This window comes from Phacochoerus africanus, chromosome 7 (genome assembly GCF_016906955.1).
Source record: "Phacochoerus africanus isolate WHEZ1 chromosome 7, ROS_Pafr_v1, whole genome shotgun sequence".
NCBI classification, from domain to species: domain Eukaryota; kingdom Metazoa; phylum Chordata; class Mammalia; order Artiodactyla; family Suidae; genus Phacochoerus; species Phacochoerus africanus.
This window is the reverse complement of record NC_062550.1, coordinates 70,690,244-70,714,624: the sequence shown is the minus strand read 5'-3', so window position 1 is coordinate 70,714,624 and position 24,381 is coordinate 70,690,244. Positions and strand designations below refer to the sequence as shown.

General features: G+C 56.9%; 1 protein-coding gene across 2 annotated transcripts in view; it reads left to right on the top strand.

The window, feature by feature from the left end:
* TSPAN9 (tetraspanin 9) overlaps positions 1-24,381 on the top strand; it is a 192,860-nt gene that overhangs the window by 164,609 nt on the left and 3,870 nt on the right. For both annotated transcript variants that reach the window (XM_047787811.1, XM_047787810.1), the window contains 3 exons: positions 22,461-22,652; positions 23,014-23,088; positions 24,104-24,205. In XM_047787811.1, the coding sequence (XP_047643767.1) occupies positions 22,461-22,652; positions 23,014-23,088; positions 24,104-24,205 (369 nt within the window). The remainder of the gene's footprint in view (positions 1-22,460; positions 22,653-23,013; positions 23,089-24,103; positions 24,206-24,381) is intronic.

Here is a 24,381-nt window from a genome sequence, read left to right as displayed (position 1 = left end):
GCTGCTGCTGGCTCAATGAATGAAATGAGAATAATCACTCATGAAGGGCCCAATATAGCCTCGTGCTTCAGGTCCTGGATCCTGGCCTTGACTTAGCGAGCCTCACTCTGGGCAAGTTCCTGGGTCTCTCTGAGCCACAGTCTCTCATCAGGAAAGGGGATGGTGAACCTCACTGGTTGTAGTGGGCATGCATCGAGGTGACGGGTCTGCAGGACAGGTGCCTGTGGCCAGTCAGTGTGGAATGAGCTTGGCCACTGTCACGGCCACTGCTGTGACTTTCCCAGAATGCCATTGTGGACAGACGGCACCTGCAGTGATGGGGTCCAGGAAAACGAGTCCCTCCTCATGAAGGTCCACAGAGCGCCAGGGGGATTGGAGTCCAGTCTCTGCCCCCAGGAGCCTAGTGGTGGCAGCGCCAGGGTGTTCAGAGGGGAGGGGCCGAGGCGTATCAGGACTCCAGGGGCAGCGCATCCCTGGGGATATTTCTATCCACTGTGCCCCAGCCCAGTGGAGCCCAGTGGTCAGGAAGATGCTCAGTCACAGCTCTGGAGATGCTGATGCACTGCAGGTCCAGGGTAGGGCAGAGGATTCTGGTGATGCTAGCGTCCGGTAGGGGCAGGGGCTCAGGACCGTGGAGTCAGACAGAGCTGGGAACTCAGCCGGGCCTTACTTGGACAAGAGTGTCAACCTCCTTGGCCTGGTGTGAGATTAGGTAGCACAGTAGGTCTGAAACACCCAGCCCAGAGCCTCGTGCAAGGCCCCCCCCCCACCCCACCCCCCGCAGTGGTGGTCAACTTTGCAGCCTGGCTGGGCTGGGCCCCTCCTCTGTCAGGCCAGGCGCTGGCAGCTTTCAGGGCTCAAGGTTCTTCTCCAGACCTTTTCTGGGCGTAGGGGCCTTCTTCCTTGCCCTCCTTCTCTCCCCAGATCCCCACATCGGAGCACTAAATGTAGGGGGCCTTCCCGTTTTAGAGATGAGGTGTGGTGGGGAGACCGTCTGCAGGTCCACAGGGCCTTGGACGCTGGTGCACACTCAGGCCTGCTCCTGGCTCAGGTTCCAGGCACCGTCTCATGCAGCCTGGGCTGGAGTGCCCTGCCCCAGACCAGTGCTCAGCACATCTCTACACCAGAAAGAAAGCTCAGGTGAGGGACTGGGTTCTGGCCTGTCCATCCTGATGACAACAGCTGTATCCAGTGCCCGTAGAACACTTACTGGGTCCCAGGCACCGTTGTGCTTCTCGTGCATGCGCTGATTTTAGCTTCGTGACAGCCCTGAAGGTGGTACCATCAGTGAGCCCATTTAACAGATAAGATGGATTGCAGATGTACTGGGCGTTGCTAAGAGCTCTGTTTCCAAACATGCCTTTCCGCAATCCTGTCCTTTTAATATCGATTCTGAGTCCATTTTCATTAATGCCCATCAGTTGCAATAAACAGGAAGCCCCTGTGGACACTCCTCTTTGTGGTCTGCATAGAGTGGATGCCCCATGCACACGTGTGTGGACTGTTGAGTGAGTTTATTTGTTGGTTTCCAGGGGACCGGAGAGGCTGGGGAGAGGGCAGCAGCTGCCTTGTCGCCGGGAGGACTGCTCTGACGCCAGCCGCCCCCCATGTGGGTTTCCTGCTGTGGTCACCCGCTCCCCTCTGTCCCCCAGGGCCCAGAATAGCAGTCTACGGTCAAGAGGGACAGTGAGAAGTAGGCCACGTGGCTGGGCCACAGGGCTGATGGGTGCTGGACGGTCAACCTTGGGGCCTACGGCGTGGCCCCAGCTGCCCCGCCAGCTCCAGGCTTTTTATAGAGAGGCTGCCTTACGAGAGCCCGGCGAGTTTGTGCATGGCCCTCATCTGACCGCAGCGTGTGGACCCTTCGCAGGGGTGGCCTGAGGAGACGTGGCCCCCGGGCTGACCTGGGTTTGAGTCTCCGCAGCAGCTGACGGCCCTGCCCACGGCCGCATCGTGTAATGGGAGCAGTCCGCCAGGGCAGCTGAAAAAGGAAACGGGCCATGCCCGACCCAGCTATTATTAAACTTTTCTCTAGCACTTTCTCCTCACTCAGCCCTTTGCCACCAAACCTATGAGGTTGTCCCTGTGCCACCCCAAGGGGATGTGGCCACTGTGAGCCCATATAGGGACAACAGTGCAGGGCCTCTTTTTAGTGTCGTGGGACTGCCACTGGGATTCCACTCCTTGGGTGGCAGAAGAAAGCCTGGCTTTCTGAAAGGACTTCTTAGGACATCTTGCCCGCAGCCCAGAAGCCAGAGAGCCTTTCCCTTTAGGTTGTCCCTAGAATGAGCATCTTTTAGACCAAGTCCTTGTACGGGCAGGTGAAGGAACCTTTGCGGCTGTGGCAGTGCTGGGAGGGGTTGGCATCTCACAGGGTCTGGGGATGAGCCTGAGGTTCAGGCCTTTCCTCCACCTGCTTTGTGCTTGGAGGGACGGGCTCCGGCTTTTGTTGGTGTCTTTGAGTGGAAGAGCCATCCTTTGGCCAGTTACATCCTGGTAGGACTGTTTGCTGTCACCCATCTTTTTTTTTTTTTTTTTTTCCTTGAAAAAAATCTTATTTTTGGAGTTCCCGTTGTGGCTCAGTGGTAACAAACCCGACTGATATCCATGAGGACTTGGGTTCAATCCCTGGCCTCACTTAGTGGGTTAAAGATCCGGTGAGCTGTGGCATAGGTCGCAGACTACCAGTGTAAGCCAGCAGCTGCAGCTCTGATTTGACCTGTAGCATGGGAACCTCCATATGCTGTGAGTGCAGCCCTAAAAAAAAAAAAAAGGAGCTTATTTTTTTAAAGAGCATTTTTAGGTTTACAACAAAATTAAGAGGAAGGTACAGATGTCCCATGTACCCCCTGCCCCCACCACGCACAGCCTCCCCGCTGTTAGCATCCCCCACCAGATGGTACATTGGTTACCAAGGATGAACCTACACTGACACAGTCACCCAAAGTCTGTGGTTTACTTGAGCGTTTGCTCTTGATGTAGAATGTTCTGTGGATTTGACAGATGTGTACTGCTGTATCCACCAGTATGGTATCATAGAGTATTTTCACTGCCCTAAAAATCTTGTGCCCCACCTGTTCACCTCCCCCCACCCCTACAAACCTTGGCAACCAGTGATTAATTTTCTGTCTCCATAGTTTTGCCTTTTTTGGAATGTTCTATCGCTGGAATCATACAGCATGTAGCCTTTGCCCGATGGGCTTTCACTTAGTAATATGCATTTAAGGTCCCGCCTTGTCTTTTCATAGCTCGATAGCTCATTTCTGTTCATCACAGATATTATTCCGTTGTCTGGATGGATCACGCTTTGTTATTTTACTCATTCCTCGCTGTTCAAGTCTCATTTATGTAAGTGTCCACACTCCCACCCCTTTTGTGGTTCTGTCCTTTCTTTAGGTTTGTTGGGTTGTCAGGACCAGGGGGATAGGATGAGGGGGTTGGGGAGAGGGAGGAGGCAGTGGAGGAGCCAGCAGCTGGAGGGGCCTGGGGACAGCCGGACCCCAAGGCCTAGCGGTGAGCTGGTCAGAGCCACATCTGCCGGTCGGCCTGGAGTCTGCACAAGCAGCGCAGGGCCCGGTGGAGGTGCACTTGGACCGTGCAGCAGAGAGGACTGTGCAGCAGAGAGGACTGTGCAGAGCCTCTCGGAACTCAGGAAGGCGCCTCTTGTGGGGTCCTGAGCAGGAGCTGCTCGGTGGCCTAGTCCCTGAGGCCAAGGCCACGGTCCTGGCTCTCCGTGCCTCGCTGCGGCGGGAGGTGTCTGGTTCCTCCCAGAAGGCAAGTGGATTATAAATAGCTGATGACGGGCTGCAGCGAGAGCTGCCTATAGCGTAATCGTCGATTTTGAGAGTGCCCTGGCGAGGGTTGGGAGGATGGATGAGGTTAAATTTGGCCCTGTGGGCTGATTGGCATTTCTTGAGCCGGGTGCTAATCCCTTCAGGAGGTCAGATAAGCTCCCCAGCGGCGCCCCTGATCTTGACTTTGAGGCCAGGTTAACTCTTTTGAGGGGACTGCAGAAGAACCCTAAAGTTGTGTTGTCCAAAACACAGCAGGAGCTGTCAGAGAGTGGGACTTCTGGGGCGTCCACCCAGAGGAGGCCCAGTGTCTGAAGTATGAAATGAACTCTGCTCTGTGCCTATCTCTCCAACAAGGCTGTCCCATGGTGGACGTTGTGGGTCGGTGCTGTAGCCAGCCCTGTGGGACCGAGGCTCAGGGAACCTGCCTTGCTGCATGTCAGGGCGAGGTGGATGCACCATGTCTGTCACCTCCCCCGAGATCTGATGAGAGAGGACCATGTTTCTAATGACTCCCATAGGAGCAGACAGCGCCCCCATTACAGTGCTAGGCTTTGGGGGTCTCCTGCTCCCACTCATTCTGCTGCAGGCATGACACCCAGCCTTCGGCAGAGTGAGGGTAGTTTTGTAGCCTGCTTGCCTCCCGGGGGTCTCTGGGGCAGCAGGTGGGCAGTTCTCTGCCACCAGCCCTGTGGCGGTGCTCACTGCCATCCCTCCAAGTGTCGGTCCTGGCCCGGCTTTATCTCCAGCCTGAGCCTCCCTCCCAGAGCTGGGGTCCCGCTCTGTCTCCCTTGACTACGGGTAGGCCATGCTGGGTTTCTTGGCACCTCCTCTTTTCAGGACCATGAAACTGGTCCCCATGGATTGTCGCGCCCCCGATGTCGCATCCTCTGCTTTATGGCTGCTGTCACAGAGCCGCGGCATCTAAGAACAACAGCGGCTGCTTGTTCCATTATAAACTCAACTAGCCGAGACCTGCGGAGATGCCGTGGGAATAAATTATCCCAACAAGCTCTGCTGCAAGAAGTCAGACCCCTCCGCTGTGCTCCCTTCTTGCTGGAGTCTCAGCAGGGATTCTGGACAGCCCCTACGGTGAATGCCCCCCTCCCCTCTGCATGCCCTTCTCCCCTGGGGTGACGGCTTGTCTCTCGCTGGTCCCCGCGTGTGCCGAGTCAGGAGTTCTGGGCAGAGTGCTTTTGCTGCAGGGGCCCAGAGGCGGAGAGGACTGGGCTTTGTCCCTTTGGTTTCTTCATGCTCTTGGCCAGAGCTCGATGGCCCTGCAAGAGGAGGATCTTAGCTGGCCTTGCGGGGTGGGCTGGGGGTCTTTCTTCCACGAATGGTGGGTATTTGGATGATGATTAAGCTGGTCTTTCTGTTTTGCCGGAGATGGTTCCTGGTGGGCACACCCGCAGGGGGAGCCGTGGCCGACTCTCAGGACCTTGACTGTCAGGTGAGAGGCCAGCGGGAAGCCAGTGGAGCTCTGGGCATAGAAATGGCAGAAGCAGTTTAGGCAGAGCGGGGCAGGAAGGAGGGGAAGCTGGGAAGATGTTGGCAAATGGGGGGTCTCAGGGACTAGCTGAGAGTTGAGCTACCCGCGAACATGGCTTGGCTCTGTCTTGGCTGGATCTACACCATGGGCTGTGGGGGTTCTGGAAAGGAGAGTCCTGGCGAGATTCATGGTGGGTCCGAGAGCTGTGGCTGCAGCCGTGTTCTCCACCTAAGGATATATTTTGAGGCTTGAAGTCTCCCCAGTGCCCTCTCCATCTGGGTGGGGAAGGAGAGAGTAGACACTAGGATTCCAGAGGAGGGAGCCTGGCAGTGTGGCTTGTCTCCTTCTAGGGCAGAAGGAACCTTTGCCCGTCCCTGGGTTTGGAGCTGCTGTTTGGCATTTGAAACCAAGACACCAGATGGGCTGGTTCTTCTTCCCCCGTCACCAAGCCTGCAAGAAGCTTGGGGTGAACCTAGAACCAAGAAGTATTGAACAGCACCAAGCCACACTTGGACCCCCTTCCAGAGCCTGCTGCCAGGGTCTTGTCTTCACCCACCATCAAGAATGGTGGGCTGGTGGGGAGCAGACTTCCCTTGGTGATGCCCAGCGGAGATTCATCGGAGTGGAATGAGTGTGCCAGTGTGGGATCCCAGCGGACGGCATAGAGTGTGTCCACAGCCCTGGGGCTGCTTCACCACACCCTCCCTCACTGCCTCGTGTCCCTGGGATCCTGCGATGAGGTGGCTGACACATGAGTGATGGTGACACCAGGCAGCCCAGTGCCTGGGGAGCGGGAGGATGCATTCATTTAATTAAAAGTAGTGTGTGGGTCTGAGCCCCCGGCATCCTTGGGAAAAGAATTTTTCTGTGAGCATCACTGTACCAGGCGCTGTGCTTATGCAACCTCGTGAGTTTGGCTGCATTGCCTCTGTTTTGTAAATGAGGGATTAAAGCCCAGAGAGGTCAAGTTGCTTTTTTCCCGGTTGCACAGCCAGAGTGGGGGATTGAATTCCCACTTGCCCATTGACTTCATAGCCTGTGTACCTTCTTGCTCTTTTTTGCCAGAACTTTTCACATCCTGCAGCATTTTCTCTGTGCTGCAGCTCAACACCCTTCGGCCTCTCCTAGGGTCTCGGCGATGCCCGAGAAGTTTACTCTGTGTGCTTGAGAGGAACATTCTCCAGGACTGAAAACACCCAGGTCCAGGTCTCCTCCCTCTCTCCACCCCTCCCTCCCCAGAGATGTACTGAATCTTTACCATGAACCTGGCACCTGAAGGAAACACAAGGGACTGGTCGGCATCTCTAATCGCATTCTAGTAGGGAAGGTGGACAAGAATAAACAAATACTTCAAGTCATAACAAGTTGTCTTGCAAGATGGGGAGTGAGGGGGAAAGCTTTGAAAGGTAAGAATGAATCAACCATGTGTCTGCCTGAGGAAGAGGATTCTGGAAAAAGGACACCCCAGATGCAGAACAGCGTGGTGTGCTCGGGAGCTGGCAGAGGCCAGCGAATAGGAACAGGGCGTGGAGGAGGCAAGGAAGGCAGAGGCCTGGTCCAGCAGGGTCTCTGGAAACCCTTGGGGGAAGGGACTTGGGACGCGTTTTACATGCCAGGGAACCTCTGGGAACTTGAACAGGAACTGTCCTGGCTGCTCTGTGAAAATGGGCTGTGGTAGGGCAAGAGTGGCAGCTGGGAAAACAGAAGATGATCGCAGAGGTTCGAGGAAGGGGAGGGGTAGCAGTGGTGATGGGGGGAGGTGGGTGGGCTGGAGAGAGAACTTGGAGGTGGGACCAGGAGGACCTGTTGGGGGGTGATGTGGGGCTTGAGGGGTGGGTGATGGCTCTGCGGTTGCCTGTGGCTTGAACATCCAGCTTCCTGTGTGACCCTGTTAAGTGTAAATGAGTGGAGGTTACTGTCAGCAAGTGGGCACCTGAGCCTGGGCCCAGAGAGGCAGCCAGGTAGAGCAGTCGCTCAGGGCCCCCTGAGAGCAGATGCCTGGCACTGCTGGATGGGGTTCCTGGTGTAGTTTATGCTCAATAATGGCCGATGGAAAGCGGGTGAGATGATTGCATGACTGAGTCACCCAGAGGAAGCACATCGGTGACCCCTGTGGTCATGTGCCTTGGAGGGGGGGCAAGGATGCCGCTGCATTTGATATGACAGCATTTCTGTGCTGCTGAAGAGTTTGGATGTACTCAGTATTCATGGGAAGGCTTGACCCTTAGGGTCCTTGACAGCATAAGTGGAGGAACCCTTTCTCCCAGGGGATCAGCCAGGTGCTGCATAGAACAAGTTGTGCCATCTTGGTGCTGCCAGGAGCTTGCCTTTATGAAAACTTTAAAAATACCTCTTGGGAGCCTCCTGTATGCGAGACCCTGTAGGAGATGCAGAATGAGAGTTGACTTAGGCAGCACTTACAGGGAATGAGTATTGTAAGGCCAAGTGTGGTAGCTACTAAGAGGGAGGGAGGTGGGAGGGCTTCTAGTGCCCAGAGGTGGAAGGAAGAGAGGGAGGGCTGGCTCCCGGGCCCTCCGCGGGAAGGGTGGGCATGGTTGAGTGGTGGGGGTGGGGCAAGAGCCAGCGGAGAGGTGCACAGGCAGAGGCTTGCGGTGTCACAGAGGGACCCGTGCTCTGGATGGTGGGGAAGTGGCACACTAATAACAGAAAGGTGAGCCTACACCCTGGCTGAGCCTTCAGGTTGCCATGGTGATAGGGGCAGGTGAGATGACTGACAGGGATGCTTCCCAGAGTTTTTGACTAAGGGGTGAGACCAGGAGCCGGGCCATGGAGGTGGAGAGGGCAAGGGGTTGCAGGAGGGTTGCAGGGATGTGGCTGAAGGATTTGAGATGAATGAGATGCGGAAGGGTAACCATGGCAATGATAAACATTTATGCCGTTAACTGGGTTCTTGTTCTAGATGAAGTTTTCTCCTACTGAATCTTGACCTAGTGAGTACCACATGTAGTGTGGGGGAGTTAGCGTTGTCATCCCCATTCTGCAGACAGGTCAGCTGGCACAAGCTTACATTGGGGAAAGGGCAACACTGGGGTCCCGAACCCAGGCGTTCACTCTGGAGCCCATACTCTGAACCGCTGGCCACAGATCCAAGTTTTGATTCCTGGATGGAGGAATAGGGGGAGGACTGTGTCCCCAGATAGGGAACATGGGTGGAGAAGCACATTTTCAAGAGACTGGGAGAGACAGGCACCCTAACTCCGAAGATGTCATTCAGAGTGTATCCGACACCATGGGAAAAAATCCTGACAGTCAGTGAAGTGAAGGGTCCCAGGCCTTTTGGTGACCGGTGCGGTGAGCGTGACCCCCATCCTGGTTCCCCCTCCATGAGCGCAGGCCTGGACTGCCCCTCCCCCAGCTCTGGTCCCAGCCTCCCTGGGCCTCGGTGGCCCGCTTTCTGCAGAAGCGAGCAGAATCTGTAGGACTCCTTGGAAGTTCGATTGTGTAAAAGAAATCAGAGATTTCCTGAAACCAAGCCAGGCTCCAGCTCCCCTGAGCAGCTGGTGCCATGGACCTGCAAGGTTCTGCCTCCAAGTACAGTCTTTTTTTTTTTCTTTTTTCTTTTTCCTGTAACTTCTTCTCAAAATGCAAAGCCGCTGCATGGATGAGAGTGGCACCTCTCCCTGTTAATTTGACCATGTCTATTTTGTGGGTGCCCAGGAGGCAGCACCCTAAATTTTCCCACTTCCAGTCTTATTTCTTCTGTTTCCTCTGACTCCTGTGTCAGCCTGTATCTCAAAAAACACCCTTTGGAGAGCGGAGGGGAGATGCAGAGCCGCAGACTGCAAGCGTCTGCAGTCTGCAGTGTCTTCACCCCTCTCCCGCTCGCTTTTTCTGTTGAATAAGCAAAAGCAAGAGCACATTTATTCCCGGGGATGGGATCTCATATGAAAATGTGTAGTAATTGTTTCTCTTTGCCATTGTCAATATGTTTCTGTTCCGTTCATTGAACTTTGTTCTCAGCTCCTGCCAGCTCACATTTAATGTAGAGGTTGTTTCCCCCTGTATAAAATGGTATCTCTTCCCCACCAGGTCCTGCGTGTGTGTGTGTGTGTGTGTGTGTGTGTGTGTGTGTGTGTGTGTGTGTGTGTGGTGGGAGGAGAAGAGAGGGAGCCATGTGGGATCTGCATTAGAGGTCGGCCTCCCTGAGCCTAGATTGGCTCAGAGAACTCCCGTCCCTCTGACCTTAGAAGTGATCGATTCTGATTTATGTCCATGTTGGGGTATAATTAGCAGCCTTGATTTCATGTCACTGTGGCCGAAGCTCTGCTGTCCCCTCCTGCTCTGTTTGTGTGTATTTAAGCAGTCAGTTTCTGAGGCACTGCTGAATTGGTGTCAGCCTGGATCCTTGACCTTGGGACCCCGAGCAAGTCTCACCTCTGAGCATCTGTTTTCTTAACTGGGGGATTTGAGTCACGGTGTCGGGGGTGGGCTTGTGTGTGGGGTAAGTCACACCAAACGTCTCAGGCCCAGCACGAGGTTGCATGTTTCCTTCCTGCTGCCTTTCCTGAGGGAAGTAGGAGTTGGTTTCCAGCCTCCCAGCTCAGGAGCAGGTCATTAAGCCTCCACCTGAAAAGTGGGCGTTGCCATCTTCCTTATCTCTCAGCCAGGGTGAGCTGGGAGCAGAAGTGAAAGCCTAGGATCCCAGGCTGGAAGTGATTTGGGGTGTTTCAAGGTTCAGCCTTTTGTTTGAAAGGGGGGCCTGAGGCTCAGCAGGCTTGCCCAGGGTTCCGGCTGCTGGCAGCAGCGGGCTGATGGGCTGTGCTGTGCTGTCGGGGTTCACCTGCCCTGTCCAAGGGCTCACCTGTGCATTAACTACTAAACATATGTTGAACCGGATCTCCCTGCGTGGGGGTGTGGACAGACAGATGGCCCTTCTCCTGCCATATGCTATGGCCCGTTTAAGTGTCAGGGATGGAAGGGGGCTGTGTGCCCTCACACCAGGGCTGGGGGGCTCTCCTCTCTCCTGTTGCTGAGCTGAAATTGGTGCCTTGATTCCACCCCCCACCCTTCCCCCCTTGGGCTCACTCAGTCCATACCTGGTGGTTCATAACCCAGGACTTTCTGGGCCCAATGCTGAGCTTGATGCCAGGGACTCATGCAGAGAGGTGTGAGGAGAGGCGCCCAGCCCGTGCAGCCACGGGCTGGAATGTCACTGCCCAGGGTCAGCACTGGCTGGAGGGAGAAGGCTGATGAGTGGTCGGATGGTCAGAGCCACTGCAGAGTGTTAGGTGGGGGTCAGGGTGGGGCTGGCCATTCTGGAACAGGAGGTGGGTGTTGGCGGCGCCTTAGAGGCCCTGGGTTGGCCTGAGAAAGGTGCAGGGGGGAAGCGGAAGGCTTCTTGGGGCGGGGGGTATACTTTGAACCACGAATGGAGGAAAAGGCTTGCTTTATTTTTAGAGGCAGATCTCAGGTCAGTGATTGGGCAGGCACGTGTCTGATTAGATTTAGCTCCTCTGACGCAGTGATCGCCGTCATTTCAGCTGAGCATCACTGAGGACCCGACTCTGGCACTTGCTCAGCCCCTTGCAGATGGACCGAACCTGAGGGAGGCAGGAAACTTCCTGAGCCTCCCATCCCTAGAAGCTGGGTGGAAGGGGGCCCCTGCGACCCAGAGAGAGGGGGCAGGGAGCCCAGGCTTGCTTTGGATTCACTCCGGCCCCTCCTGGGTCACAGAACCACCTCCTGCCCGCCGCCTGCCCGCCTCAACCCGCCTCCTCTAGAGCTGGCTTTCCGCTTATCTTAATTTATTGATGAAAACTTGTTTTACGGTCCAGAGCACAGACAGCAGCAGCTCCCTGCCAAAAGAAAGCATGCTCGCCAATCAGGAAAGCGAGCCGCCTCCTGGAGATGGGTGGCTGGGGAATGGGCGGCGGCAGAGTGAGGAACGCACGTCCCGGCTGCCCTGGGCTGAAGCCTGGATGGAAAGGTGGGGCCCCTGTGGGAATGGGCTGGGGCCTGGAAGCAGCGGGGCTCCAGCCTGGGCAGGACCCCCATCCGCTGCTAGCTCCTCCTCTGTAAGCTGGACTCAGCAATCTGGATGGATGAAGACTGTGGGCCGTAAATACTAATAACGACTTCCGTTTATAGCTTTGTAAAAGCGCCACGCTGGGAAGTTTATTTTCATGAATCTCATTCAGTCCCAACGAGAGCTCTGTGTGATAGGAACCATGAATTCCCCATTAAAAAAATAAGCACTGGAAAGTCTCTTTCCAAGATTCCCACCCCCTCCCCCACCACTACACCCCAAGCTGGTAAATGAGGACCCCTTGAACCAAGGCCGTAGTAGTCCACAGCCCTCCCTGACTCAGACCTCATGCTGGCCCCATGCTCTTCTACATTGTGGCTGCTTTCTCGGCCGGGTCCTGCGGGTCCAGCTGACCCTGTGTCCTGCTCCTGTGTGGCTGTGGCCAGACTCGGCTGAAGGGTGTTGGGGCAGGAGTCAGGCCTCCCCATCCTTCCTCTCTAAAGGGTGGGGGTCCCCCAGTCACTTCTGAGAGTGCCTCTGAGACTCTGTTTCCAGGTGTGTCAGAAGAGATGTTCCCATGGTCCTGCTGACCACACAGATTGGTGACAGCCCTTCGTGAGATGCTGTAGCTCCTCGGAGCAGCAGCAGCTCATCTGTAAAGTGGGGTAAGGAGTTCCCATCGTGGCTCATCGGAAACAAATCTGACTAGTATCCATGAGGATGCAGGTTTGATCCTTGGCCTCACTCAGTGGGTCAGGGATCCAGTGTTGCCATGAGCTGTGGTGTAGGTTGCAGACGAGGCTCACATCAGGCATTGCTGTGGCTGTGGTGTAGGCCGGCAGCTGCAGCTCTGATTCGACCCCTAGCCTGGGAACTTCCATATGCCAAGGGTGTGGCCCTAAAAAGAAAAAAAAGAGGGGGCGGTTAAGGAGCCCAGGAGGCTGCTTGGACATGGGACAAGCTCCTCTGTGGAAATAGAGGCGTAAATAGGAGGTCCACTGAACTCCAGATTAGTTTATTTTGTTTCTTTTTGCTTGCTTATGCAGAAGGATAGCTAATGACTTTCACAAGGCTGGTGACATCAGTGAAGTAGGTAGCCTGTGTTGACTGGCTTTCTGCTCCCAGCACACGTGCACCCCATGTACACGCTCCCTGCAGGGGGTGCCCCTAGGACAGGTCCACCCACCCAGCCGGCACCCAGGACTACCTGCCCACTGCTCCTCCCAGCTGTGCCTGCACTGACTGGGCTGTGTCCTGGGCCCCAGCACTGCTTCCTATCACCCACGACTCAGATTGGGCTGGGAGTTGTTGGGAAAGCTGAATCAAGTGACATCTGTTTGTTTGTTTTGGTCTATATGAGGCACAGAGAGGCTTCCATCACAGGATCTGGAGTCACATCAAACTGGATTAAAATCCAGCTCAGATGAGAGCCTCCGATCCTTAGTTTTCTCGTTTGCAAAGTGGGGGGAAATGATAGGCGCTACCAAGTCTGGTTTTTGTGGAAAGCATGGATTCGGGGTCAGTAACTCACTGTCATCACCGTCACCACCCTGGTCACCACCATCACTGTCCCCACCTCTGCTTTCCCTGCTCTCCTAGTCTGCAAGCGGGTTCCCAGGCCACAGGCTGCATGTACGCCGCACTCTGGGGCTAGCCTGCCCTTCTCCAGGTGGGGACATATCCAAAGACCCCTTTTGGATGTATCTGGGGCAGCCTTGGTCTGAACAGAGGGGCGTGGTGGGTCAGAACATGGTTTCTGGAGTCGGATTTCCTGGGTCCCTTTACCACCTAACCTCTCCGTGCCTTCGTTCTCCCAGGTGTAAAACCTTTGTTCTCCCCACCCCCCATGGCATCCCCGCCATCGGGTTGGGAGGATTAAGTAAGGCAGAAGGGCTCAGGACAACGGGCACGTGGTGGGCATACCCACAACACAGCTTCGGGGGTGAGAATAAAATCGGGGAGGCACAGGGCACGTGGGAGCGAGGGATGGCTCCCCCTGACCCCCACCGAACAAGTCTGTGACCTTTTCAGCAAAGCGGCCTGAACTGGCTGGGCATGGAGAAGAATGGGGAGTAGGCCGGGGTCTCCCGAGGGGACGGCAGAGTCAGCCCAGGTGGGCGGGGAGGGATCTCCGGCTGTCACGTGAGGTGGTGCAGACACCAGCTCTGGCCGAGGGACCCGAACTTAACCAGTCTGTGTCCCCACAGAGCGTGTCAGAAAGCCAACTCCCGGCGTGGGTGGACGCGGCTCCCAGCCGGCAGAAGAAATAATCAGGCTGTGGGCACAGCATCCCTGGGGAGAAGGCCAATCATGTTGGCCATGTCCAAGGCTTCTAGCAAAAGCGTGTGTGGGTGGCTGTCCTGGGGCCGGAGATGGGCCTGCTTGTCAGCCTCCATCCTTCCCTTAGCTGTATGTGTCGTTATGGGGTGTTCCTCGCCGAGCTCGAGCCGCGGGGGATCGTTCTCGTTACATTATTAAAGGGCCTCTGTCCTGTGACAGGCTGAACGGAGGCAGCCCCACTGGATGAGAGGCTCCCAGAAATGGACACATTTTCACTCCGTGACTTTCCTGCCCCTCTGGGAGAAGGGGGCCCCCTTTCCTCAAACAGGGGGAACGGCCCCTGCCCCCTCCCCATTCTGTAGCATGAGTTACAGTCTCTCAGATCATGTGAACTCTTTGCTAGAAAGATGTGATGTGAATTCAAGGGATCCCCTGCATGTGCCAAGGAGTCTGACTAGTGCAGTATTTATATTCCGTGGAACACAACGTGCTCGGCAGCCATAATCCTCCCCATCCTCTCGTGTGCCCCTGTGCCGGGAGGTGCTTTTTCTCCCTCAGTCTTGGTGGAGAAGCATCCAAGTGGCCAGAGCCACCGCCTGGGCTCAGAGAGCGGAGGTGCGGGCTGGGGGCAGGTCTGCTTTTCCAGTGAGGCCCAGGCGGGCTCAGTCTTAATGGGAACCTTGAAGGCTTCTTAACCACCACCCCCGCCGCCTCCTGCGGCAGCCCTGGCTTCACGTGCGACCCCCCCGCTTTGATGCTGTCAGAAGTGCCTTTCTCCCCAGAGGCACAGCATAAAACAAACGCAGGAAGGAGAAAATATGCTGGTGATGGGAAAATCCTTTCTGCAGACTCCTCTGACAAGCTCTTCTGAGTCCTGAGTGCTCTCCCTCCCAATTTACTGTGACCTCGGGAGGCCAGACACTGGCTCGCACCGAGGCCCCAGGCTGTCTCTCGGGGGCTCCTTCCCGGGCCCAGCGCTGGGGTGGCCGAGGCGCTAGGGGTGCGGGTGCTGAGGGCTCTGTGCACATCCTCTGCCCCTGCACAGGGAGCACCCTTCCCACACTCACACCTGCCCGAGAGGTTACGGGGCTTGGGTGACCTGAGGCACCAAGCTCTTTCCTGCTGAGTGATGGCAAGTTCTGGGGTTTGGGGTCACTCTCCTCCCTACTCTCCCAGCCCAAGGCAGTCCTCTCACTGGCTCCGCTGGAGGTTCCTGTTTCCTGAGCCCCTGTCCCTTCTCTCCTGCACCCACCCCCACCCCACCATGGCTTGAATGGCAAGAGCCCCTGCTGGCGGGTCCGCCGTGGAAGGGTTGAGGCTCAGTGTGTCTGGACTGGTGAATGGTCACACCCTCTTTACGAGGCTGGCTCTGTATCACCCACTGCTTCTTGGCCCCCAACCACACGTCACTCTGTGGTCCTCCTGGGCCTGCTTCTCATCTCTGCTCTGTCCGGCAGCCTCAGTCCCACTTCAGGCCCCTCGGGGGCTTGAGCTGGTCTCCACCTCCCTTTCCGTTTCCCACCGAGGGAGCAGGCCTGTGGTCAGTCTGTGAAGGTGGAAGGATCCTGGCACCTGAGAGTTGACTTGGGTCCTGCTGTCAGATTTGAGGAGCCCAGATGGCCTGGGCACTGGGGTGCAGGTGGAGGTGGGGGAGGTGAGCTGTGGTGCCCCGCACGACTCTCTACCAGGCAGAGGAATGCCTGGAAGGCTGGAGTTTTAAGGGAGCTGTGTTGGGAGAGCACAGGCTGGACCCCTCTCCTCCCCCGTTCTGGTCCTTGCCCCTTGCTTTCTGGGCATCTACTGTCCTGGAGACTGGACCTGATCAGCATTCCTCTGAAGCCCAGGGACAGACAGCACTTGTCACCCTGAAGCCCCATGGATATCTTGGTTGGAGGAAGCCCCAGGGCAAGGCAGATGGCTGCCATGGTGAGGCCAGGCCAGGAAGCCCAAACAGATGGGCTGCACTTCAGAAAAGCCAGCCTCCCCCTCGCCCTCACTGGGGTCAGAGGGCACCAGGCCTTTTGTGCAGCCAACTGGGGGCCAGGACTGCAGTGCCGGGGCGTTACCTTCACTGGGAGCCCTGGGGAGGGAGCCCTGTCCTCAGGGTCTCCCCCATCACAGCTCTTGTTTCCCCAGCACTTTTTAGAGTCTTAGACAGTAAGAGGTACTGTAACAGGACCCTCTCTCAATGGCTAGAGTGTTCCAGTGAATAGGGGGAGGGTCCCGAGCTCCCAGTATCCCTGCAGAGTTCGCTGGAGAGAAGTGGGCTCTGGGAACGTGTAATTTAAGAGCATTATTGACCTCAGAGACTACCAGCTCCCAAACACAGCATCCCTGAAGATTGGCCACGTTGAATCGCTCTCCCCTAGAACCATCTTGATAGAAAATAACCTCATTCTGCAATAATCAAAATGTAACTGGGTTTTAGATATGCAAATGCTTTATGTCATGTTTATTTGGAGGAAAATTTGGCTCAGAAAAATGGGTGTGATCTCTCTGTCACCTCTGCAAGCTGGTGCTATGGGGGGCTGTGAAGTTGTGAAGAAATTGGAGGCTTTGAGAGAAAGTGTGGGGTCAAAAAAAGAATGGCCGAGGCATCATACTGTTTGGCTTTGAATTATGCATGAGCTCAGTGTGAACCAGGACTGTGCTGTCATTGCCAGCCAAGGCAGGGGCGGCTTAGGCTGGATTATTAGAGGTATAGAGCTCAAAGTGCTGGAGGGGAGAGTGGTATCTTGTTCTCCGTGCTGGTCCCTCCGGATCTGGAACTTAACTTTCAGTTGTGTCAGGTGATTGAGGTAAAGCGCTAAAAGCCCACTTATGGGCCAGGAGAAGGTTGGGAAAAGGTGTTAGATACAGGCCTTCAAGTAAAGTCCTTTCACACTTATCTTTGGTGGGCTTCCTGTTAGCTGCAGGGAAGAGGAGTCTTGAGTTAATAAGGAAGGATTTTTGACCAGAGTTGTGCAAAAAGGAATAGAGTGTGTTATTGCCTGGTGAGTACTGGGATCCTGGGGGTGGGGACCTCAAGCAGAGGCTGGACCCCTGGGGCCCGTCCAGGCACAGAGAAACCTTCTCACTGGGGCCCCACCCCTTCCATGTCCTGACCCTCCTGTCTGCTGTGTGGCTTTGGTGAAGGTTTCCCTGTGCCTTTGTCCCTTCTGTGTGGAGTTGGAAGTGCTGTCCGGCAGCCCCTGCCTCCCATTATGGCCATGACAATGAATGAGCTGCAGGGCCCCTTGGAGGGCCGCGGAAAGTAGCCACCCTGTTCCTGGTGCTGACGTGTTGCCCCTTCTCCCCGTGATGAAGTTCCTGGCGTCTGGCCTCTCCCAGGGCTGGGCAGGATCATTACCAGCCAGCAACTTGGCTGTGAAATTTAAGTCCTTTGGGTTCTCTTTTTTATTCCCTACATTCACTAATTTATTAAATGCCATTGCACTTGGCCCTGGCTTTTAGAGCAGGGAGTGCTGAGGCCGTGTTTGGTGTCTAAAGGGCTCCTATAAAGCAAAAAGGGCATGGGCAGGGAGGGGCTGGCTTGGGGGCCCTGCAGGGACACAGAGCAGCAGGGATAAAAAGAGCCAGAGGATGTGCTGAGCTCTGAGGGGCTGGGGCGGGTACTACTGTAGGCAACTTGTATAGGCGAATGAGGGGCTGGGGGTGAGCTGGGGGTAACTTGGTGCTGGTGGTTCTAGGGGTGAGGAAGGGGGTGTACAGGGGTCTTATTTTTCAGGTGAGTTTGCGTATCTGGGTCTGGTCCTGTTCCCAGGCTCTCCCATCTGTCCATTCATCATCCATCCCATCCATCCATCCAGTCATCTAACCCTCCATCCATCCAATCGATCATCCATTCATCCATCCGACCATCTCTCCATCCATCCATTCATCCATGGAAAAAATATTTATGTGGTATTCAGGCGTGTTCTGGGCCTTACAGTGGGAGAGAAATGGCTGAGATGTGAACCTGGCCAGGGAGCACTGATGTTCTAGAGGGCTGGGCGGGGATGTGCTGCCTTGGGGCCAGCCTTGGCCCCACATGAGGGAGATGGTGGCAGCTATGAGGGGACAGAGGCAGGGGCTGTCCCCGAGCTCTGAGCAAGTGAGGGTGGATGCTCCTGAAGGAAGCTGGTTCAGGGGAGGTTATGGCTCCACCCCCAGAGACCTGGGATGCCGCATGGAAAATACATGAGGACGTATGGCAGAAACATGTCTTAAAACTACAAATCAATATTGTTCCAACTGAGGACAGAGAAACTGCCATGGGGGCATTGGCTAATTACAGCAGACCTGATAAATGAGGCCCTGGTTTGCTGGCCTCAGTCCGCCTGCAGTGCATCCGCTGGATGGGCCCAGGGTGATGAGGAAGGTGCTGAGACTCTGCAGGGGCCTGTGCCTTCTCCCTTCTGCAGGGAAAGCCTGGAGGAGGGACACCCATGGGCACAGCCAAGGGCGGGTGCTGTTCTAGGCTCTGGCGATTTAGGAATGGACAAGGCAGACCCACATCCTGACTCCTTAGAGAGCAAGGCAGGGGCAGATGAAAGGTTTGCTTGTGTTTGGATGTGGATTCATTTGGAGCCCGAGTGGAAAATGCTTAGAAGTGCCCCTGGCGGGAGGGGGGGCGAGGGCAGAGGCTTGGTGGTCAGGATGGCCCCTGGGGCAGTGACCCATTTGGAGAGGGGCAGTGGCCAGGCCTGGACTGCAGTAGGGTGGCCGTGCCCTTGGGCTGGTCAGTTGACTGGGTCCTGGTCCCCTGAGTCACCTTGCCTCGCCCCAGAGGTTCTTCCTGCCTTGGGCTTGAATCTAGCTGGCCTAGGCTGAGACAGTCTTCTGCTTTTGGAAGGGAATTTCCCCGAAGGTCACCAGCTGAGCTCTCCAGTGCTGAGCTCAGACTGTGCCATTGTGGGCTACCTGCTTCCTGGGCTTGGCATCCTCCTGTGGGGCAGCTCCCCCTACTCCTCCCCCTCCTACCCCGCCTCCCCCTCCCGGCCCCTGCTCTGGCCTTAGAGCTTGGCTTCCTGTCCCCTTGCCCTCCTGCCCAGCAAACCCCTTCCGCGCTCAGCTCCTCCCTCCAGCCCCATTGCCACACCCCGGAAACAGCCTCCTAACCACCCTGGTCCCGCCCTCACCAGAACTTTCCTCTGTCATTCCCTGGGATCCCATGACATCCCTCTCAGAGCCAGCATGCTGTGTCATCACCCCCCCACCAGGACGCTGCCCCACCCCGAGAGGATCACACCAGATTGTTTCTCTGGTGGCTGTCTTCTCAGGGAGTCCAGAGCTGCAGGCTGGACACCTGGCAGGGGGCTGGGCCTCTCTCTTGGCATTTGGGGCCAGGTGGTTCTTTGTCGTGGGGCAGGGCCTGTGCCTGGTCGGATGTCTGGCAGCATCCCTGGCCCCCACCCAGGATGCCAGGAGCACCCCCTCCCCAGGTTGTGTCAACAGAAATGTCTTTAGACGTTGCCAGCTGTCACCTGGGATTAAGGTCGCCCTGGTGGGAACCACTGGACTGGGGCTGAGAATAGCGTGTCTCAGGCTTGGCTGAGCTGGTACTAGAAGGGACCCGAGAAATACTCTAGTCCATATGCCACACTTTAAAGGGAATTGGGCCTCAGAGAGGTAAAGAATCTTAGGATCACGCAGGGGAGCAGCGGAATGAAGGAGGAATTTTCGGGAAAGGAATTCTGGCAGCCCTGTGCAGGCTGGGCTCAAAAACAGGCCAGAGACAGGCTGGGGGGGCGTGGCCCGAACCAGGCGTGATGCTGAGGGGGTGGGCCTGGCACCTCACCTGTCGGTGGCTTAGCGAGCACTCAGGGACTCCTGGGCATGTGATGATGCCCGTCTCTGCACCAAACCCAGCAGGCCGGGTCCTGGGCCCAGCCTGGTGGTGTGATGGCTACCAGTGCCCTCTGCATCCCAGTCTGTCAACTTAGGGCCTGAGGGCCTGGTTCTGGGTCAGAGGTGGGAGCCGAGGGTCCATCTCTCTCAGCGGGAGGCCTGAAGCTATGGGGTGAGCAGGGCCCCTCACGGCCTGCTGGGCTTCATTCACTCCGCAAGTGGTTTTGTGGGGCAGGCAATGGCCCTGTGGTTTTGTGAAGAAGGTGCTGGACTTGGGTCCAGGCTGCTGGTGGGAGCTGCACCCTGGTAGGCAGCAGGCCTTACCTGAGACTTTCCTGGGGGCAGGGTGACCTTAGGAAGTGAGAAGGATGCAGATGTGGGGATCGGTACCAGCTCCTCCCTCCTGGGATGGCTTCAAGGAGCCAGCACCATGTCAGAGGACAGGGTGTGGAGTCAGAGAGAAGACTGGCTCCTGGAGTTCTGAGCCGTGGTGGTTCCCCACATTGAGGCCCCTCCCTCAGGAGCCCCCTCCCAGAGCCCCACATAGGCCCCCTCCCAGCGGGAGCTGGCTGCCGGGGAAGCCGGTCAGTGGTCCTTTGGTATCTGTGGACGCTGAGTCCCTTACCTGATGTGGCGTAGTGCACTGAGTAGTACTCTGAGGGCTTCCCCAGGCCCGGGGAGGCTCCAGGGGGCCTGGTGTCTCCAGTACAGGGGGGGGCAGCTGTCCCACGGCCCCGGGGTCCCACGGCCAGGCTCCTTACCTGTAGCAAGTGAACTGGAAGCAGCAGGGTCTCCTCTTATTCATTCCAGGGTCTGCTTTTAGACCCATACATCTTCAGCATGAAGAGCATGAATTTCCATGGTGTGATTAATGAAAGAAAAATTGAGTCGGCAGCATAGAAAGTGACCAGATTGAAGAGAGTCAAGTGACAAGTTGGCTGAGTCGGGGCTTCTCTGCAAACCCAGAGCTCTGACCCGGCCTGGGGCGCCACCTTGTGGTGGCAGGGGTGGTGGCACCCTGTCCTGGCCGAGCTGGGTGCACGTCCCATCAGGGGATGCCCTGGGCCTGGCTCCGTCCCACTGAGGCTGCTGCAGGGCACGGGGCACAGGACTGCTCCCCACAGCGAGGGGACCCTGCAGCTGCTCCACTTGCCCAACTCCATCCCTGCAGCTCCCGGAACAATCTCTGGTTTAGGGACTGGTGGGGAGAGTCCTGCTTCTTCTGTCTGGACCACCTTTCTGTCTCCCCATTTATCAAAATCCTCCTCACTCGTCCAGGCTGAGCAACCTCTTCTGGACACATCTCAAACTGAACCATCTCTCAGCACTCCTGCATAGCCACCCGCTGGAGATCCCTCCGGCCCCTCCTGGTCACCTGGTGGCCTCCTGCTTGCTCTCCCACCTTCCCCTTTGCCCTCCGATGGCCTGTTCCCTGCACAACAGCCAGAGCGGTCACAGATCATGTCCCCTGTCCTGCTCTCTGGCTTCCCATCCTGAGAACAACATCATTTTCTTTCCCGTTGCCTGTGAGGTCTCACCCGCTGGTCCCCTGCCACTGTCACCTCCGGCCCCCACCGCTGGCCAGGTTCGCCTCCACCCCAGGGCATTTGCACTTACCATTTCCTCTAGAACATCCTCCCCACTTATTTAAGTGGCTCACTTCCCCTCTGCCAGGTCCTTCCTCAAAGGACCCTTCCTCTCCACCTCCACCCTTCCTCCCCGCCTTCCTGAGAGGCCTTCCCTCGCCACCCTGCCCTCAGTTACTTTCTGACTTTTCTCATCCTTACTTATTTTTCTTCATAGCTCCTGAAATCACGTTGTGTGTTTGCCTGTGCGATGTCTCTGTCCCCTGCACAAATCCCGTCTTCCTGAGAGCAGGTCTTTGCCAGCGCTTTGGCCACTGTCTCTGCCCCTCTCCCCCACTTCCCAGAGCAAGGCCTGGCTCTACCAAGCAGGTGATCAGTGTGGTTTGTGGTCCAAAAGAGAGAGGATGTGCCATCCCCTCGGCATCTCCTGCCGTCCTTCCCGTCCTCTGCCTACTCGCGGCTGCCTGGCCTGCGATCCCACGTCTGCTCTCCAGAGTGGGGGCGGCTTGACAGCAGGGATGGGCCTGGATCCTGGGGGCCATAGCACGGCACCAGCTCAAGAAGGGGATCCCTGAGGCTGACGCCGGGCCCTGGCCACCCTCCTCACAGGCTTTCTTTCTCTTAAATTGTGTCTAACCGCGCCCTCCCTGCCCCAGTCCACATGCTGAAGGGCCCGCCCATGCGGTTTGGCCACAGTGCTTATGCTGCTCTTACCGCCCTCCCATCCTGCCCAGCAGAGGCCCCGGGAAGGCAGGTCTTGAACACGCTGTGTCTGTAGGTATTCAGTTAATGTGGTTGACTGATCGATTGGCTCCTGGGAGCCAGTGGAGGGAGTGGGAAGTGTCAGCTTGTGGAACCCTGCAGGCCAGGGAGCCTGAACGGCAGCCTCTGGAGGTTGGGGGTGGACATTGCAGCCCCCGGGGTGGAGGCGAGCCGGTACTGGCTGCTGGCTCGCCGGGATGGATGGTGGGGTCCATGTTGGACCCACGGCCCATAGATGGGCCAGCCCCTCAGCCAGGCCGGGGAGCTCTTTCCTGTTTCCATCTCTGCGAAATTTGTTCTTCAGGCTCTGAGGAGCTGGGCTCCGAGATTTCTCTCCCAACGCAGAGGCCAGCCCTTAGCTGCTTCTGTGACCACCACGCGCCCCCTCCCCGCCCCCTTCCTGAGTACCAGGCCCTCCTCTGCCCTGAAGGACAACCATAACTGCATGTGTGCATCTAGGACCTTCTGCCCTTGTTACATGCGTTTCCCGTGTCGTATCTAATTTGTCCTCATTGAAGTGACCTTACGAGGTTATGAAGCTGGTGTCATCCCATTTGCCAGGTGGGAAGACTGAGACCCGGCGAGCCTGGGGGTTTGTGCAGGTCACACCACTGATGTGACTGGCCCGGTTCTACCCTGTGTCTCATGGTTGGGGATCTGGGGGGCTGACATGCATTCTTTCGAGATCCATGGAGACCAGAGCAGTGCCGGTCTAACGGGCTTTCCTTTCTCTCCAGCTCTGTGGCTGTGGGCTGCTTGGAGTGGGCATTTGGCTCTCCGTGTCCCAAGGCAACTTTGCCACCTTCTCCCCCAGCTTCCCCTCGCTGTCTGCAGCCAACCTTGTCATCGCCATAGGCACCATCGTCATGGTGACGGGCTTCCTGGGCTGTCTGGGGGCCATCAAGGAGAACAGGTGCCTCCTCCTCAGTGTAAGTTGGACCCCAGCCCTGTCCCTCTGACCTCTGAACTCTGGATTGCTCTGCATTTGAGCCAAGGAGCCCACTGGGGGCCCAGCCTGAGGCCAGGGAAGTTGCCTGTACAATGTTCCTGGCCTTACCACGCCCCTCTTCCTCATGATCGGCTGTCCATGCCCTCCGTGCCTGTCCCACTCCCTGATTGACCGTGGCCTTTCTCACCCTCCCTCCCCATCTGGGATTTCCCAGGAGTGGGTGGCCTCTCCCACACCTGGGAAGCCCTGTCTGTGTGCTTCCTGTCCCGCGCAATCCTGTTTGCACCCATCTCTGGCCATGACCTCTACCACGTGCGCACTCCTGGACCTTCTCTTTCCAGTTTTTCATCGTCCTGTTGATCATCCTCCTGGCGGAGCTGATCTTAATTATCCTCTTCTTTGTCTACATGGACAAGGTGAGCCTTCGGGGGAGGGCATATGGCATTTCCTCACCCTTAGGGTTGGGTCAGAGAAGCCGGAGGAAAAGCGCTGACAGGTCATACCTGTGAGGAAAGAAGAGCTAAGAAAGGCCCAGAGGAACGCCTTTGGTGGTGGCAGCATGGGGAGCTCATTACCTTACAAGGTCCTAGGAAGTGGATCCTCTAATTACCCAGAGATGCCACGGGCTGTACCTGCGGCAGGGAGCTCCCTGTCCCTGGGAGTATTTAAGCGTAGTTGTGCTGCCCACTTAGAGAAGGGGTGCACAGCTCACTGGGTGGGCCGTGTGATTGGAGGGTATCCCATTGGTAACATGGGGAACTTTCCAGGTGACCTGAGACGAGGGCTCACAGTGGAGGGGGGCTGTGCTGGGGGCTCAGCCAGCTCTTCCGGTGCATTGCACACGGAGCCCTGTAATGACTCGCCCCTTGGGCTCCTGAAGGATGGCTCAGGCCACACGGAAAGGGAGAGTTGCTCTTAGGATGAGGAACAATCGTTCTTTTGCATGTATGAAAGGGAGGCCATAACAATATCGAGAGATCCGTCTGGGCCGGCCCTGTTCTTAGCTCTTTGTAGGAATCCTTTCCTTTGATTCTCACAGCAATCCCAGAGGTGGCTGTTATTTTGCAGCAGTACAGGCAAGGCAGAGGTGGGCGGGGGGAGTTACTTACTAGCAAGGGGTGCACTGATCTCTGACTGGCTGATGTGCACCCTGGCACCCCAGCTATGAGGCCACGGGGGACGTGTTGTGGGCCGGATGGCCTGTGTGCCCGGTCCTGGGACCAGGGATACTGAGGTGCTGGGCTTGTCTCTGCCTCTGGGTGCTCAGCTCTCCTGGGGTCCCCGGCCCCAACAGACCACCCCACTGGGCCAGCAGGACCTCCCCTGCCCGGAAGAGCTGTGGCCCGCAGTCCTAGGTGACCCAGACGAGTCGGGGAGAGGAGTGGCCTCCCTCCGCCCCCCCACCGAGCTGAATGTGCCCTCACCTGGCAGGTGAACGAGAATGCCAGGAAGGACCTCAAGGAAGGTCTGCTGCTGTACAACTCGGAGAACAACGTGGGGCTTAAGAACGCCTGGAACATCATCCAGGCTGAGGTGAGGTCGGGGCTCGGCCGCTGCGCTCAGATGGCATGGCCGGGGAGGTGGGCGGGCCTGGGCCTTAGACTCTCCCTGGGCACTAGGCTGGGCACCGTGTTTTCTGGATCGGACACTGTGCCGTGGGCAGCTGCAGAGGGGCGAGCAGGGCCTGGGTGCAGGTGTGGACGGGCTGG